This window comes from Rhincodon typus, chromosome 33, assembly GCF_021869965.1.
Source record: "Rhincodon typus isolate 14 chromosome 33, sRhiTyp1.1, whole genome shotgun sequence".
NCBI lineage: Eukaryota > Metazoa > Chordata > Chondrichthyes > Orectolobiformes > Rhincodontidae > Rhincodon > Rhincodon typus.
The window spans coordinates 25,051,493-25,067,315 of NC_063364.1; the positions used below are offsets into that span (position 1 = coordinate 25,051,493).

Sequence of the window (15,823 nt, forward strand, 5' to 3'; positions counted from 1 at the left end):
TGGCAACATGGACATTGGAAGATAAACTCCTTATTATCAAGATCCAGGATCACTGTTTTTTAAACTTATTTAGAAGCAAAATGATAACATTCCAACCTAATTACAATCCAACATTAACTCGCAGCTGGGATTATTCAAAAAAGCATTTTGGCTTGTTCGGGTAAAAGCGAGGGAGACAGTACAAAATCTCCTGAAACAAACCTGACAACTTTGATCCTATCTGCATGAGTGTCCAGGGTCTCAGTACATCCTCTCCTAGGAAGGTGAACGTATTAGCTCGATCTGTAAGGGGACAGTTGGCTCAGTTGGCAGGACAGCTCGTACATAGTGTGGGTTCAGTTCCTACACTGGCTGAGATTACCATGAAGGACTGTCCCCAGACTCTTGCCTCACGTGAGGCAAGGTGACTTGCAGGTTAAACAACCACCAGTTGTCCCTCTAAGGAGAGAGCAGCCTTATGGCCCTCTTGGTCTAGGGAACTTTATCTAGATCTGTACTGGAGGAGAATGCAGCAGTGCTGATCCAAAAATGACATTAACAATGGTGAAAAGCCATCAGATCATGGTGAAAATTTTGCCAGACAGCTCTGTAAAGGATATGAGAAGGAAAAGGAGAAAACTGTTAAACATTTGACTTTTGAGTATTTTGTAAAGATTTGAGGTGATCTGCAATAGTTTGTTCACAACACCGTTTTTTTTTGTTGAAGGTGGTATCAATTTGAATAGGTGGTGTTGGATGAGGAAGGAGAATTTAAGTCTGAAGACAGCATTACTCCTTACAGGTTTTATGGTTGTTGCCTTCAAAATGTCCTTAACCTTTACTTCGTATTATTCAGGTGTTGAACCAGATCTCAGAGCTTCCTAGCCACTGCAGCATTCACTATTGGCTCAGCTATGGAATTGACAACAAATAAACATTTAATCCTATACTATGTATATAAAAATTCTGAATTGAATTAAAGGGGCATAGTCAGGAAGAAATCTCATCTTACAATTACTACATATTTCCTATGCAGGAAGACAGAATATTTTTGGAATATCAAGGATGACCACAAACATACTGCTGGATACATCTATTACACTGAAATTCGTTGGTTCATTTCTGAGGTCCTATCTTTCTTTCCTTTCCTGTCCATGTCCATAGTAACTGATTCATGCTATTTTTCTTTTTGTGAACATTAATAGGCTATTTGACCGAGAGGTCATACAGCTAAACCCAATCCTGTCCTCACTCATCATTCATCTAAAACATTCTTCAATATAGGGCCCTAGTGATGAGAGCAGAAATGGTGGGAGATTTTTCACTTCTTACCAAGAGGTTACAGAGGCCAAATGCCACACTTACTTGTTATTTGTAGATGAAACTCAGCTTGTCTTTGTGATGATCTAGTAAATAGTCCATCACTGGAGCCAGCAAGTCTCAGCAAAACCTTAATTCACCCCATTTTCAACTAGCATTGCAACTCCCTCAAGTTTTATTGAATTCTAGATGAGATGTTACATTTACCATAAACTGAGAGTTTCAAACTTAGAGGACAGTTGATAAACCAATGTTTGGACACTGTGTAGATGACTTTCATTTACTAACTGTGAACCACCATTCAATGTAGCTGTCATGGGATCACATGATCCACCTTTCGTGATCCGAGACAGCCCTCACAAGTTGAATGAGGAAAGAAATGAAGGAATCCATTGCTTTCAAACAAATAAATGGAATCACACCTATGAAACGGTTATTGTCCTAGACCCGTGCTCCCTGCATTCAAACTGGTTTGATTGCAGGACTCTCTGGATAAATCAATGATCACAATTACTAATTAAGACTTTTATTTATTTGAAAAGGAGGAGAAATCTGGCTCAGAAACGGAAGTGATGGTCAGACAACAATCTCTTGGAACTGAATAAAGACCATCGGAACAGTGGACAAAATGTCACATGCCATCAGCAGCCTATACGCAATCTCAGCCGTTTTTGACTTACACAGAGTTGCTAGAACTATTGAAAGATGACTCAATGGTGTCCATTACATGTTCCAATGAGCTTTAGGACATATATGAGACCAGCTATGGCTTTGTTGTATAAAAAGGACCAAAGAAGCTTTTGCTGTAGCTAGATCAGCAAAGAACAGCAGCATCCCTATGTCTTTACTGGGTGCATGCCTGTAATTTTTACTGTGTGGAGTCCTGCATTTTACAAGTTTGAGCTTTACCAGTGACAATGAATGGAGTGAAGCTTCACTGTTGGGTAGAATAGAGTTTCACTGCGAGCTGGCTCAGTTATTGGGTTGTACTGCTCTCTGATCTGGGTCTTGACGACAGAGTGGATTGCTTCCACACAACAACTGATCCTGCAAAAGCAGTAAATATTACCACTGTTGTGCACAAACTAGCAGAAAAAGAAAACAGAATCCCTAAGAATAAAAGAAAAGATTAGTTAGGAAAAGAAATACAATGGAAGTTAAACCCAGAACAAGGTGCCCACCCTAAACTGGGCCACTCTTTGTAAGCTGTTAGTAAAATTAGCTGAAGCCACTTTCTCGTACCAACTTCACAGAGGTCCCCTCCATAGCTGGGTAGGCACAAGCATTTGAAAGAGTCGATGCCATCGAAACAGGTAGCTCCATTCAGACAAGGGCTCGAGTGGCACTCGTCAACGTCTGCAAGAAATCAAGTTCTGCCGTTAGGATTTCAAGCAGGGAATGATACGACAGGCTGGAGAATAAGAGAAAGAGGGTTCCTCTCTGTGCTTATTCTGAAGGCATCCATTTGCTGCTGTGTTTGATTACATAGCTGCAGTTACCTACAGGAAATGTGCTGAGCAATTGAAAGCTAATGCCTTTAACCTGATAGAGGGACTCTCTGAACGGGCTGACTTTCACTTTCAGTTGTAATTCATTTCTTCCATAGATTCCTCAAAATCTTTGTTATCTTATCCTTGGTCTCCCTGCCATAACTACATGCTTTATTTTGCTTGGGAGATGGTTGTGGGCAGTGGGTACAGACTCACTCATGACCACCATGCCAAATGGTTAGAAATGGAAAGCCTTTCCCATGAGCCCAAACATGAGCAAATGAGACCAGTTTCCACCTTGAATTAATTTTTACTCAGCTGGCTTGACCTAGTTTTCTGATGAGATTACCTTCTGCTAATCTGACAACTAATTGCTCATATAATTAATAAATTAACTTGGATGGAGATCAATTAGAGGAATTTGTTCAAATTAGTTCTATTGTAAGCTGAATGCATTACATCTCTATTTCAAAATATATTTCAGTTTTTGAACTGTTCAACATAAAAAAAATGTGGGAAATGGAAGACATGGGGACTGGGCCAAATTGGCAGCTCTGAGAGAGCCAGCACAGTACAGGTTAGACATGGGTACAGTAGGCTAAATGGTCTCCTATCTTGCTGTTTAATTCTGTACTGGGCAGCAGCATCAATATTAAGTGCTACTTTATTGGTTGTAGCTTTGATGGAGATGTAGTCAAATTTCTTTGATAGGGCCTTAAAAACGTACCTTTCCATTAATTGCAGAAGAATATCTCGACAACAGTTTGCTGCTTTTCAATTCTCATCTGAACCAATGAGCAGTTTATCTGAATGGGATTGCCAATGTACAGCAAACTAGTATAATGGGCCACGAGAGAAGGGAAATGTTCAGTCCATCAGTCCAAGGATAGCTTTTTGCTAGATCTTGTATGACATGAGATTAAAGATACAGCCTTAAAATCAGGAATACAAGGCTCATAAATATCCTTTGAATTTATTTAGTTCTTAATCTGTTAATGGTTTTGAATTTTAGAGATTTTCTAATCAACCTGACGTCAGAGGCATTGGTACACACCACTTGAGCAGTTGTGACTTGAAGCCAGGCCTCTTAGTCCAGGAGAAGGGACATTACCACTGCACAAGAACACCATTTGGTTTTTAATTTTAATATCAATGATGAATTGGATAAACTGTTGGGGACCAGTTACTGAACTTAGCAGCATTTCACACTATGCTTAATTTCTGGTGATTAAATTTTGGGCAAAAATCCCATTCTGACCACACAAGGTGGTGACAATGCGAACAAAACTTATATCGAATTATACTGCCCTGGCTAAATTTTATTTAAGCAATTATCATTTCCTGTGGTCTCATCTTTTTCTGTTAATTCAGTTCTTTAGTCAGAGATGGCTTTTTCATAATTAGTGCAAATAATGAACGGAATTTTTTTCAACTTGTCTTTTTGAAAGGTCTGGTCTTTAGAATGAGAACTTGGAAATTTTGGTTTTTTCAAAGAACTCTGATATCAAATGCTGTAGTTAACTGCCCAAATCCATTATGAGAAGGTATCAGAGATATTTGACATGTGCAGAAGTGACCCATTCCCCACCTCTGTACAAATCAGACTGATGGGAATGAAGGCAAAAAGGTAAAAGCAATAGGATGAGGCAAAATGGTGAAAGTAATTGGGATTAGTCAGGTGAACAATGAACATGGATCCACTGCCATGTCTAACCTGGGAACTAAATAACTTCTAGATCTTGCTGTGTCTAAATGAATCCAGTATGCATCTCTTCAGTAGCACCATAACACATGATTCAAGATGGAGGCCAGCAGAAAAGCATACGAGTTTTCCCCTTTCATTAGTTTCTACTTAAAGCAGACTGTTATTGTTTTGCAAGACAGTTTAGAAATAAAGAAAATTAGGCCAAGAGCATATTTAGCAATCAGAATGGCAATTACATTGCCCACTCTTTAAGGCTGATGTGACAGGGGTGAAATGCAGCAGCTCACTTTAGCCTGTAGCATAGCACCAATTCACTTCACCAACACACTGTAAGTTAAATTTCATGATTGGATACAAAGGCTTTGGAAAAATGCAATTGAGGCAACTGGTTAGGCAATTGATTGTAACAAGTAAAACAATTACATTTTCGTCTTCATGAATATCATCACCACAGTGTATTCTTCTTCACAATCTGAACGAGGTGAAGAGTCAAATTGTTCTATCTGCAACACATCTTTGGCTGTGTAACAGGGGAGTTCTATTCACCATATTACATTATTTTGGTGGCATCAATGAATACTATGTTATTGGGTACAATCACAGTCTGACCCTGTATTTTCATCTCAGTCAAAACCTTTGTGTCTCATCCTGTAAGCCAACTCTCGAGGTGCAAAACATTAGTCGTAACAAAATGCAAGAAAACTCATTACAAAGCAAGTGACCCCAATTTATCTGAAAACAACCAGGAAGGGGTTACAGCTCCAATTTCCAACACAGATTTGAGAATGAATGCATTTGACCACGTTTTTCCAAGCTGGATTGCATTAACCTTCATGAAAGAAAGGGTTTGTCAAAAGAACAGAGGCTTGCATTTAAACAGTATCTTTTCAGACCGCAGAATATCGCAAAGCCTGTTACAGTCAATGAAGTACTTTTGATGTGCAGACACAGGAGCAAACACAGCAGGTGATTTGCACACATCACATTGTTACATTGCCTGTGCGTGCCTCGTCAAGATGGAAAATGACAGACAGTCCTTTTTTTTCCCGTCCCTGTTTAAAACATAGAATTATAGACTGGTTAAAGCGCAGAGGAAGGCCATTCAATCCATTGTGTCAAAACAGGAAATTGCCATTCATTCGCAGTAGCACCAAACTGTTGGAAGGTAACAGTTCATGAATCAATCTTGTTGCTCTTTAGCACCTGTGGGATAACTCAAAGAAATTCCAAAATTATTTACGATCCTGGTATCCATGCCCATGGTAAAGGCCAGCTGACATTAAGGTCCTTAACATTGATCATTCCACAAATATTTCTACTGACGGGTGAATTGGCATATCAGTTTCCAGCAACAGTTCTGCAAAATAATTTTAAGGCTGCAAGATTCCATCAATATCCCTGAACTTTGGTCAGATATGACCAAAATGATCCAACTGAAACATTAGATCTGCAGTACAATATAATGGCTACCAGTGAGCAGTGATACCACAAAAAATGAAAGAATTCTGGAATAGGATAAAATATCCTCCATTTGATTGACTTCCATCTGGTATTTCGTGGCTGCAAACAACTTGCAAATACAATAGAATAAAAATTGCTGATGTTAGATTTTTCAAACCAGGTTTTAATTTGTTGTTCAACCAGCAGAGAGATAACCACTTTATTGCATTCCCAACCTAATTTCTTCCAACATTTTGGCCCCATTGTGTGCTGCTATAATTATTTTGATCAACCTGTTCAGGCAGGTCATGACACACCTTCAGGTGGGATTTGAACCCAGGCCTGGACGTCTAGAGTTCGGGATATAGCACTGTGTCAAGAGGCCCACAAACCTATTGTAGCTGAAATGTCCAGGTAGTCTCCTATTCATGATAGATCTCTTTGAAAAAATGTAACTTATTTATAAAATCCAAACCAAGAATTGAACCTTTACAATCTCAGATTGCCTCGTTGGTGCTCTGTCAGCCGAGCTATCCAGTTTCCTAGTGACCCATGCTCATCAGTTACTGGATAATTTGGAAATGTTTTAATGAAGCTTCCAATTCTTCCTGGAAGAAACTGTGCTGTTTAGTTGTAATTCCATTAATTAGAGTAACTTGTAAGGTAACTTTCCTCCCCTCCTCCGCTCCACAATTGGTATCCAAAATTTAATTCTTCGATAAAAGGCATCCTGTAGAAGTCACAGGAACAAGCAGAGCTGCTGTGATTGGAACCATGTTGACATGGTTGACTGATCAGGGTTGTTAATCTGAGCCAATCAGGAAAGCTTTGACTGACCAATATAACCAGGAGTTTAGAATCTCCTCAGATCAGGGGGACTGACTCCAAACTGGCTGGTCTCTATAAATACACCCATGGCAGAATGTGGATATTAATCTGTGATGACGACACAACTAAAACAGAAATGTGAGCAGCTCTTGATTGCTATTGAACAATGACAGACACAAAAAAGATCCTTTTGTTCATCAGGTCTGTCCCACAGGAGAGCCACTGGTTTCTGGTGTGACTGAATGCTTTCAGCATGGATATAGAATGATGGTGATCAATTAATTCAGGCAACGGATTTGCTGCAACTTATTCAAGATGCACCATCCTCAGTATTTTACTGCACTCACGCCCTGCATCTTCACCAACTCATACAAAAGCAATATCTCGGACCCAATGAGTCTGTACAATAACCACTAATACTGTAATACGGTTGGTAAAGCAGAACAAGAATTTGCTACGTCTTGCTGCTGCTGATAGAGTGAGCAGCCTAGCTTATGGTCAGCAAAGTTGTTTTTATCCAGTGGTCCCTTTGACATCTTCTGCAGCCAATGAGAAGGTAGGGAGTTGGGCAGGGGATAAAGAGCAACACCAAACTACTCACCAATGCTGCAGCATTAACCTTGTGATCTGAATGGAGGCTTTTTACAGGATCCTGGAGGCAATAACACTTCTTGAATCCAGTTTGAGGATATGACTAGGAGCTTTAAACTACAAATTAAATCATCCCTCGCTCTTTATGTAACGTCAAGGGCATCATGGTGATACATTGGTAAATATTTATTGATGAAAATACTGTCAGTTTAAATCTATCTGGAAAAAATACCCAATAGAATCAAGTCTGATGCATTCTCAGACATATCAGTCAAAATTTTCCCTTTGGGAAGTTAAACAGAAATACACAAATGCAAAAGAAAATGATTGGCACATTTATTTTATTGTCATTTTTATTTGCTAATAATCTCTTTATTTCTACCTGTCTTGACACCCTCACTCTACATTTGCAACACAAAAAGATGCCAAGAACTAAACCAAAAAGTTTAGGTATTATGATTAGGGTCTGCTCACTTGTGGCCATCTATGAACAGCTCATGAAGGAAACACAGCACCTCAAGAATTCTCCATTCCATCTACACTTCCAGTGTTTATTGATTCATGAGTCCACAAACCTTGTATCTTTGTATTTTTGGAAAGAAACCCATGTGCTTCAATGACATCACTGTTTTCCCCGAGATAATGGTGGCTGTTTCTCATTTATAAAATAACACAGGAAGAGTGGGTCAGTATTTTTTTAGGGCTTTCTTACAGTGTTTTTGGATGTTGCTAAGATTGTGTCAGGATTATGTCAGCCGCTGTGTGGGATTCCGAGGCATGTGGTAGTGTTTGACACCCGAGATTCCACAGGAATACGTCAAAATTTTCAAAGGAGAACCCATCTCTACTGGGAGACACTACAGAATCTGGGAATAACTGCCAAGTGTTAAAGATCATGCAATAAATTGGAGTTCCTTGGTATTGAATGATCATGGGTGCTACTGTGCCACCATCTTGTGGTTAAGAGAGGAACTGACAGTAATGTTTCACACAAATTGAGGTCAGAACTTCGGAATGTCAATCTATTTGTAAAATAAATATCAGGTTTCGAGGCTTATCCAGCTCCAGGGTGAACACAAAATTCAACTATTTCCTAAAGAGATTTCTAGGCTCTTGCCACTCTGCTTACTGTGTACAGAAGAAAATCTTGGGTCAATCCTAAATTTGCAGTTCACACATTCAGAACAGATTCTCTCTGTAATACTGTTTCAGAGATAGTAGGAACTGCAGATGCTGGAGAATCTGAGATAACAAGGTGTAGAGCTGGATGAACACAGCAGGCCAAGCAGCATCAGAGGAGCAGGAAGGCTGACGTTTCAGGCCTAGACCCTTCTTCCTTCACCCCCACCACCCCCCCCACCCCATTTCTGAAGAAGGGTCTAGGCCCAAAACGTCCCCTCCCCCATTTCTGAAGAAGGGCCTAGGCCCGAAACGTCAGCCTTCCTGCTCCTCTGATGCTGCTTGGCCTGCTGTGTTCATCCAGCTCTACACCTTGTTATCTCTCTGTAATACTGACATGATTTAGTTATATTCTGAGTTTACCATTTTAACACTGTTTGCTGTTGCATCACCTCTATGTTACTTCCTTTCAATGACTGAACATCTAGCTTTCTCTATACAGCAAACGTGAGGTGATAAAAAAACTTCTTCTCAGAGTGAATAGTTGGGGTATGGATTGTGCTGTCTGGAAACGAGGTGGATGCAGGTTCAAATGAGTCTTTCAAGAGGGCACTGGATGATGTTTCAAACAGAAACAAAGTGAAGAATATGAGGAGAAAACAGGAGATTGGTAGTAAGTCAAAATGCTCAGAGAGCCAGTGCAGACACAATGGGATGAATAGCCTCCTTCAGCACCGTAATAATTCTGTGATTCTGTGTTTCTTCAAAGCTTGGTCCTCTGAGAATAGGAATCACAAATGCGTCCAAGGTTGTGTATTGATCGGAACTAGATCCTAATTGCGACCTACCCATTTGTTGATGTGGTTAAGCACACATTATCAGCACTCCACCTTGAAGCTGAAGTAAATATGCAGTTGGTCTTTGTGCTTCGCTGCAATTTCGGTACAGACCACGTTGCTGCATTTGGGCAAAACTCAAAGATATTGCTCTCCCCATCATCGAAGTGTTACCTTTCATTGTATTGGAAAGACTGCTAGGTGGCTGCGTAACATAATAATTGACTCACGTACCAATGTCACAATGTTCTCCTGCGAATCCAGGCGGGCATTCACAAACAAAGCTGCCTTCTCTCAGTACACATGTTCCCTTACCACAGAGGTTGTCTTGACATAGAACAGGCTCAACTATGGAAAAACCAGGAAGATCACAGAGTGATGCAGTTACTTGTTGTTTGACACAGTTAATAGCTAGGCACCTAATGGAATTAGAATTAGTCCAATGTAAACATGACTGTGCCTACATCCTTTATTGAGTATGATTGAATCAGGTCATCTACAGCAATCTACTGATGATGTCTTAATCAGCCTCTTGGCCCAAACTGGTAAGTTCAATGATCTATGTAACTTTTAAAAAGAAACTTTTAAACTCATGCAGGTGTTCGAATGGTCATCATTTGCAATCATTACAAAACATTTGAGCACTGTGCTGAAAATACAACTACAATTACAACTTGCAGGGCTGGTTTTATAGTTCGTTCCCTCAAAATGTACATTATACAGGATCATATAAAAGATATGGCACAGTAACAGGCTAGTCACTCAACCCTTCCATGGTAGAATTTATGCATCACTCAAGCGTTATTTCATCTTTTCTCATGTAAATCTGTCATGACAACCTTCTATTCCCTTCTCCCATGTATGCTTCGAATCATCTTAAATGAATCTAGACTTTTTTCTTCAAACACTCCCAGTGGTAGCAAGTTCCAAGTTTGCATTACTTTAGGGTAAAGAAGTTCTTTCTGAATTCTCTTTTTGATTTCTTGATGACTGTATTTTATATTGATGGCCTCTTTATCACAAGCCAAAACATGCTCTCTGTATCTTCTCAATCATAACCTTTCTGTTACATGAGCATGTGATATCGACCACTGCCAACAAGTGGATGGCTAGATAGTTGTCACTGTCTTCCTTTTCTAACTGGGTCTACAGGGCCTAGTTGGTCTAAAATGGTAGAGGAAAACCATGAAATGATCTGACAAGAAGAGACCTCTGACTGACACAAGCTGTGCTTTATCGCTTGGTAGCAATCCAGTATAAGTTACACTAGTATGACTGACAGTGTTAGGAAAACTATTGGGAGAAAGCAGGTCTATCTCCCACCACCCAAAGCATCATAGGTTGGGTGAAGCTCAATATAGTCTTCAACATTAACCCTGCCAGAAACATTGCTTTATACAATACTTCAACCAGTTTAAAGACTGTTAGATCACCCTTTAGCCTTTTCCCAACAGAAGATATCCTGGTCTGTCTTTTCTTTCCTGATTTCTGCACCAACGAATTTCTCTTGTCATCATTTAAATCCGTATTACACCCTTTCCAGTGCGTCTTTATGCTTTTTAGAATATGTCAGCCAGCCATTGCCAGAATACATGCACGAATACACAATACCTGTTACATCGCTGGGATGTATTTTCTCACCAAATGCATACACTCATGTTAAATCTCTCTGCTAATGTTTTAGTGCCATTTTTTCTGAAAAAAACAGAAGCAAGCCAAATAGAAGACCTTAGCACAACTAGTTTAGGTGTTAGCATAGAAGCCAGCTTGAAAATGTCAATTGTCAAATGGCATCCACGAACATCTATTCTCTCCACTGCCAATGCTCAGTTGCAACAGTGTACGACATTTACGACATGCCCTGCAGAAATTATGCCAAGGCTCCTTAGGCAGCACCTTCCAAACTCACAAACTCTAACGCCTAGAAAGGCAATGTCAACGGATACATAGGAACATCACCAGCAACAAGTTCCCCTCCAAGCCACTCACCATCCTGACTTTGGAATATATTGCCTTTCCTTCAGTGTCACTGGGTTAATATCCTGGAATTCTGTCCCTGACAGCCATAGAGTCATACAGTATGGAAACAGACCCTTCAGCCCAACCAGTCCATGCTGACCACGTTCCCAAACCAAACTAGTCCCACTTGCTTGCACTTGGGCCCTATCCCTCCAAACCCTTTCCTACCCATGTACTTACCCAAATATCTTTTAAATGTTGTAACTGTACCTGCAACCACCACTTCTTCTGGCAGCTCATTCTACACACAAACCACTCTTTGCGTAAAAAAGTGTTGCTCCTCATGCCCTTTATTAATCTTTCTCCTCTCACCTTAAAAATATGGCTTATAATTTTGAACTCCCCCACTCTAGGGAAAAGACCTTTGCTACTCACTATATCTATGCCCCTCATGAGTTTGTAAACCTGTATAAGATCCCCCCCTCAACCTTCTATGCACTAGTGACAAATATCCCAGTCTCTCCAGCCTATTTTTATAACTCAAACCCTCCATTCCTAGCAACGTCCTGGTAATCGTTTTCTGAACCCTCTCCAGCTTAATAGCATCCTTCCTATAGCAGGGCGACCAGAATGACACACATTGTGGCTCCACCTACCATAGGGTACAGTAGTTCAAGAAGGCAGCACACCACCACCTTCTCAAGGGCAACTAATGCTGAGCAATGTCCACATCCCACGAATGAATTTTAAATACAAAATGTTTGACTTCATTCTCAGGATGTTGACAATCCTGGCAAGATTTGTGGCCCATCCCCAGTTGCCACGAGAAAAGGGTCTAGGCCCGAAACATCAGCCTTCCTGCTCCTCTGATGCTGCTTGGCTTGCGGCGTTCATCCAGCTCTTGGTATCCCAGGCAACTGATTGGCTTGCTTAGCCACTTCAAGGCTAGTTCAGGACTGGCTGTATTCACAAACTGTGTCTGATATTTCTGGCATCTGTCAAAGGAACCATGACTGTTGGGCCCACTGAATCATGGGAGAAGGTGCCTGCCTTTCTCCTAGCAATATGAAAACCTGCCTGCGATTAAACTGGAGGCTAGGTTCAGCCCATAGCGAAACACACCTGCATGTGCTGGGTTGTCAGTAAGACTCAGAACTGGGACAAATGTTTGACAGTTATCCCTTAGTCACCCCTGTAATGCTGTGGTAGCTCGGGGATTGTGCGCAGCTTTCCTGGCACTTACTGTGGCTGGGCCTCTCCTTCAGAAGAACCACATGCTTCCCCAGTAGTTCACCAGCTGAACCTGCTACAATTGTATGGAATCCAGTCCATAATTTAGGCTCGGTAAGGATAGCAGGATTCCTTGCCTGTAGCCATGACAGAACCGCTGGATCTTTAACATCATTCTGATAACATTGCTTTTACTGATACCACATTATATTTCCCTCAAACTGAATTAAAATGGTCAAATATAGTGGAATTTAACCTTTCACACTCTGGATATTTTGGTTTAATTACCTAACCACTACTCTTGTCATGATGAACACTAAAGTTTTTAGAAAGAGAAAACAGATAAATAGACCTTCTTTTTGGCTGATACCAGAGGTGGAAGGAAAGGAATGTGTGGAGGAATGACCCTTGGACGTTTAAGGTTAGATCTCATCATTGCCTGCAATATAGTGCAGTGGGGAAACATTGGAATGATTTTGAATATTTCAAATATTTCCATATCCTTAAAGATATTTCAGTGTCAATTATCATCCACCTATCCTCCTTTACTCCCTACAAAATATAGTGCTAGAACTCTAATTAATGTTCCAATGTATGTCAGAGCAGAGTTGGGTAGTTTAAGATAATATATCTCCTTTCCCTTGCAGAGTCTGACATAGCATTCAAATTATACTGAGGAGATAATGATAGAGGTCTACTACACTGAAAAAGATCCTTCTGTCCAACAAGTCTGTATTGGTCAAAAACAATCAACTAACTATTCTAATCTGATTTTTCAGCACTTGGTCCAAAGCCTTGTATGCCTTGGCATCATAAGTGCATATTTAAATACTCCTTACATGTGATAAGGGTTTCTGACTCTACTGCCCTTACAGGGAGTGAGTTCCAGATTCCCACTAGTATCTGGGTGAACACATTTTTCCTCACAGGCCTTCTAAACCTCCTGGCCATTACCTTAAATCTATGTCTCCTGGTCACTCATCCCTCCACCAAGCCTAAAAGTTTCTTCCTGTCTACCCTACCTATACCCCTCATATTTTCATACATCTCATTCACGTCTCTCCTCAATCTCCTCTGTTCCAAGGAAAACAACTCTAGTCTATATAATTTCTCTTCATAATTAAAGCTCTACAGTTCAGGAAACATGTTGGTAAATCTCCTCTGAACCCTCTCCAGTGCTATCACATTCATCCTGTAATGTGGATTTCAGAATTGCACACAATACTCAATGCACAATGTGATAAAAATCTTTTCTCCCTGTTGTGAGGGGCTAATGATCAATAGCTCAAAGGACCAGCATGTGTGAATTTTCCTTTCTGTTTTCAAGTTTTCCATTCAGCTACCTTAGTTGATAAACGCATATTAGAAGGTATGTGCTATCAAGGTCAACTAATTAAAAAAATTAAAAATTAGTTTAAAGCGAGTTTTAAAGTTCGTGAAGAGTTTTTAATGAGTTGAGCTTCTCATTTTCAAAGCAGTGGGTAGGTTACCTGTAGCTTCAGGACCAGCCAATCTAAAGGCAAGTGGGTACAGATTTGTGAACCAGGCCAGCTGCCCCAGGGCACCAACCAGACCCTGTAGGAGGATGAGTGTGAAAATGAAGAGGATATGCTTGGTAAGGGGCATGCCATGATGCTGCATGGTTGGCAAGGAAAGGGGCTACTCATTGCCTGAGCTTTGAATGGGTTGGCATTAACTATGGCAAGAGCAGATGGGCAGGCTCCATATCAATGCTTATCGCTGTGAAAGTCAGAACTTCGATACCTCTCACAAGAGTTGAATTTCTGACCCCAAAACAGACCAGGCTTAATCTTCTCATACCTCTGATGAAAATACAGCATTTAATTCTGACAGATATCAGTAGATGGCTTACTTGGCCCAACTGGGAAAGTTTTCTTGTTAAATTCCAGTCTAATAGTGTAAAATTCAGACAGACTGCTACATAAATGACAGAACTCCCCGTTCTTACGTAAGCAAGTTAACCACATCCATTTCTCTCTCTCATTCGATCTTGATCTGTCTCCTGTTAGGCTGAACAATAGGTCAAATGAGGACAACTGAGATCATATACACTGTGCAGAAACTTGCCATCTCTTGTGTTTTCTGACGAGGATATGGAAAAAAAGAACGCCCCTTCTCAGAGATAAACAATTACATTCTGACTGACCTGAAGGTGTATTTACTTACATGAGTCAGATCTTGTGGGCTTAAAAGCACAGCCTGTCTTAAACACAACTCCATCTTAGTGTGGAATAGTACGTTACATTGCACAACATTCTTGTCATTGTAAAACAGCATTCCATCTGACTTACCATGAGCACCCGCCACGGGTGGTCCGCTAGTAAGTGAGAAAATACACAATTCCAGTGGTTTTTTTTGGCTACAGTTTTCCATTATGCTGCTGGAACACCACTTAACACAGAATCTACTCCAAGTGAGGAAGATAATTTGAATCAAAACATTTAGTACCTTCTGCTATCACCGGCTCAGCCACAATTGTCACAACTTCTGGCGAGATTTGAGGTGGAACAGTTGAAAGTGCTATTGGAGTAGCAGGAGTAAGCTTTATCACCCCTACAGTCTCAGACCCAACTGACATTTCTGTGATGCCGGATGTTGCACTGTCTATGGACACTGAAGAAACCTTATCACCTTCACCTCCAGCTTCTTCTGGAATCTTTCTTTTCACCCAGGTGAGTTCAAGGTCTGTTGGACCAGTGCTCACTACCACATCAGGTAGCGAACTGTCTCCCGAAATGTTAGGAATTAGAGGTAAAAGCATGACAGGAAGTTCGCCACTAATGTCAGGAACAACAGACGATTCTTTGCTAATTTGATGCACTTCTGAAAGATCTCCGCTAACTTCATGAACTCCTGAAGGTCCTTCAGTGACTTCTGGAACTCCCGATGGTTCTCCACTACCTTCAGGAATGCCAGAAGGTTCCTTACTTACGTCAATAATTCTGGAAGATGCAATAACAATTTGGGGAACTCCAGAAGGTTCCCCGCTACCATCAGGAACTCCAGAAGGTTGGCCACTAATGTCATATAGTTTGTCATTGACATCCAAATCCCCACTTGAAACTGGAATCCCTGAAATATGTTCTTCAATGGGTCCTTCACCTGCTTCTACAAATATAGATGGAATTGTTGGATATTCTTTGTCTTCTGGAGTGACCAGGATTACCTGTATATCAGATGGTTCCCCACTGATCTCTGATGTTCCAGATGGTAATTCACTAAAGTCTGGTATTCCAGAAGATTCTCCACTAACAAAATGTTCTCCAGAAGGTTCTCCACTGACAAAAGCTTCTCCAGAAGGTTCT

General features: G+C 40.6%; 1 protein-coding gene across 1 annotated transcript in view; it reads right to left on the minus strand.

Moving 5' to 3' along the window:
* LOC109911566 (aggrecan core protein-like) overlaps positions 1 to 15,823 on the minus strand; it is a 56,259-nt gene that overhangs the window by 15,941 nt on the left and 24,495 nt on the right. Inside the window, exons 6-7 of the mRNA XM_048615951.1 lie at positions 9,543 to 9,656; positions 2,542 to 2,655 (exon numbers count right to left, since the gene is read on the minus strand). Coding sequence (XP_048471908.1) covers positions 2,542 to 2,655; positions 9,543 to 9,656 — 228 coding nt within the window. The remainder of the gene's footprint in view (positions 1 to 2,541; positions 2,656 to 9,542; positions 9,657 to 15,823) is intronic.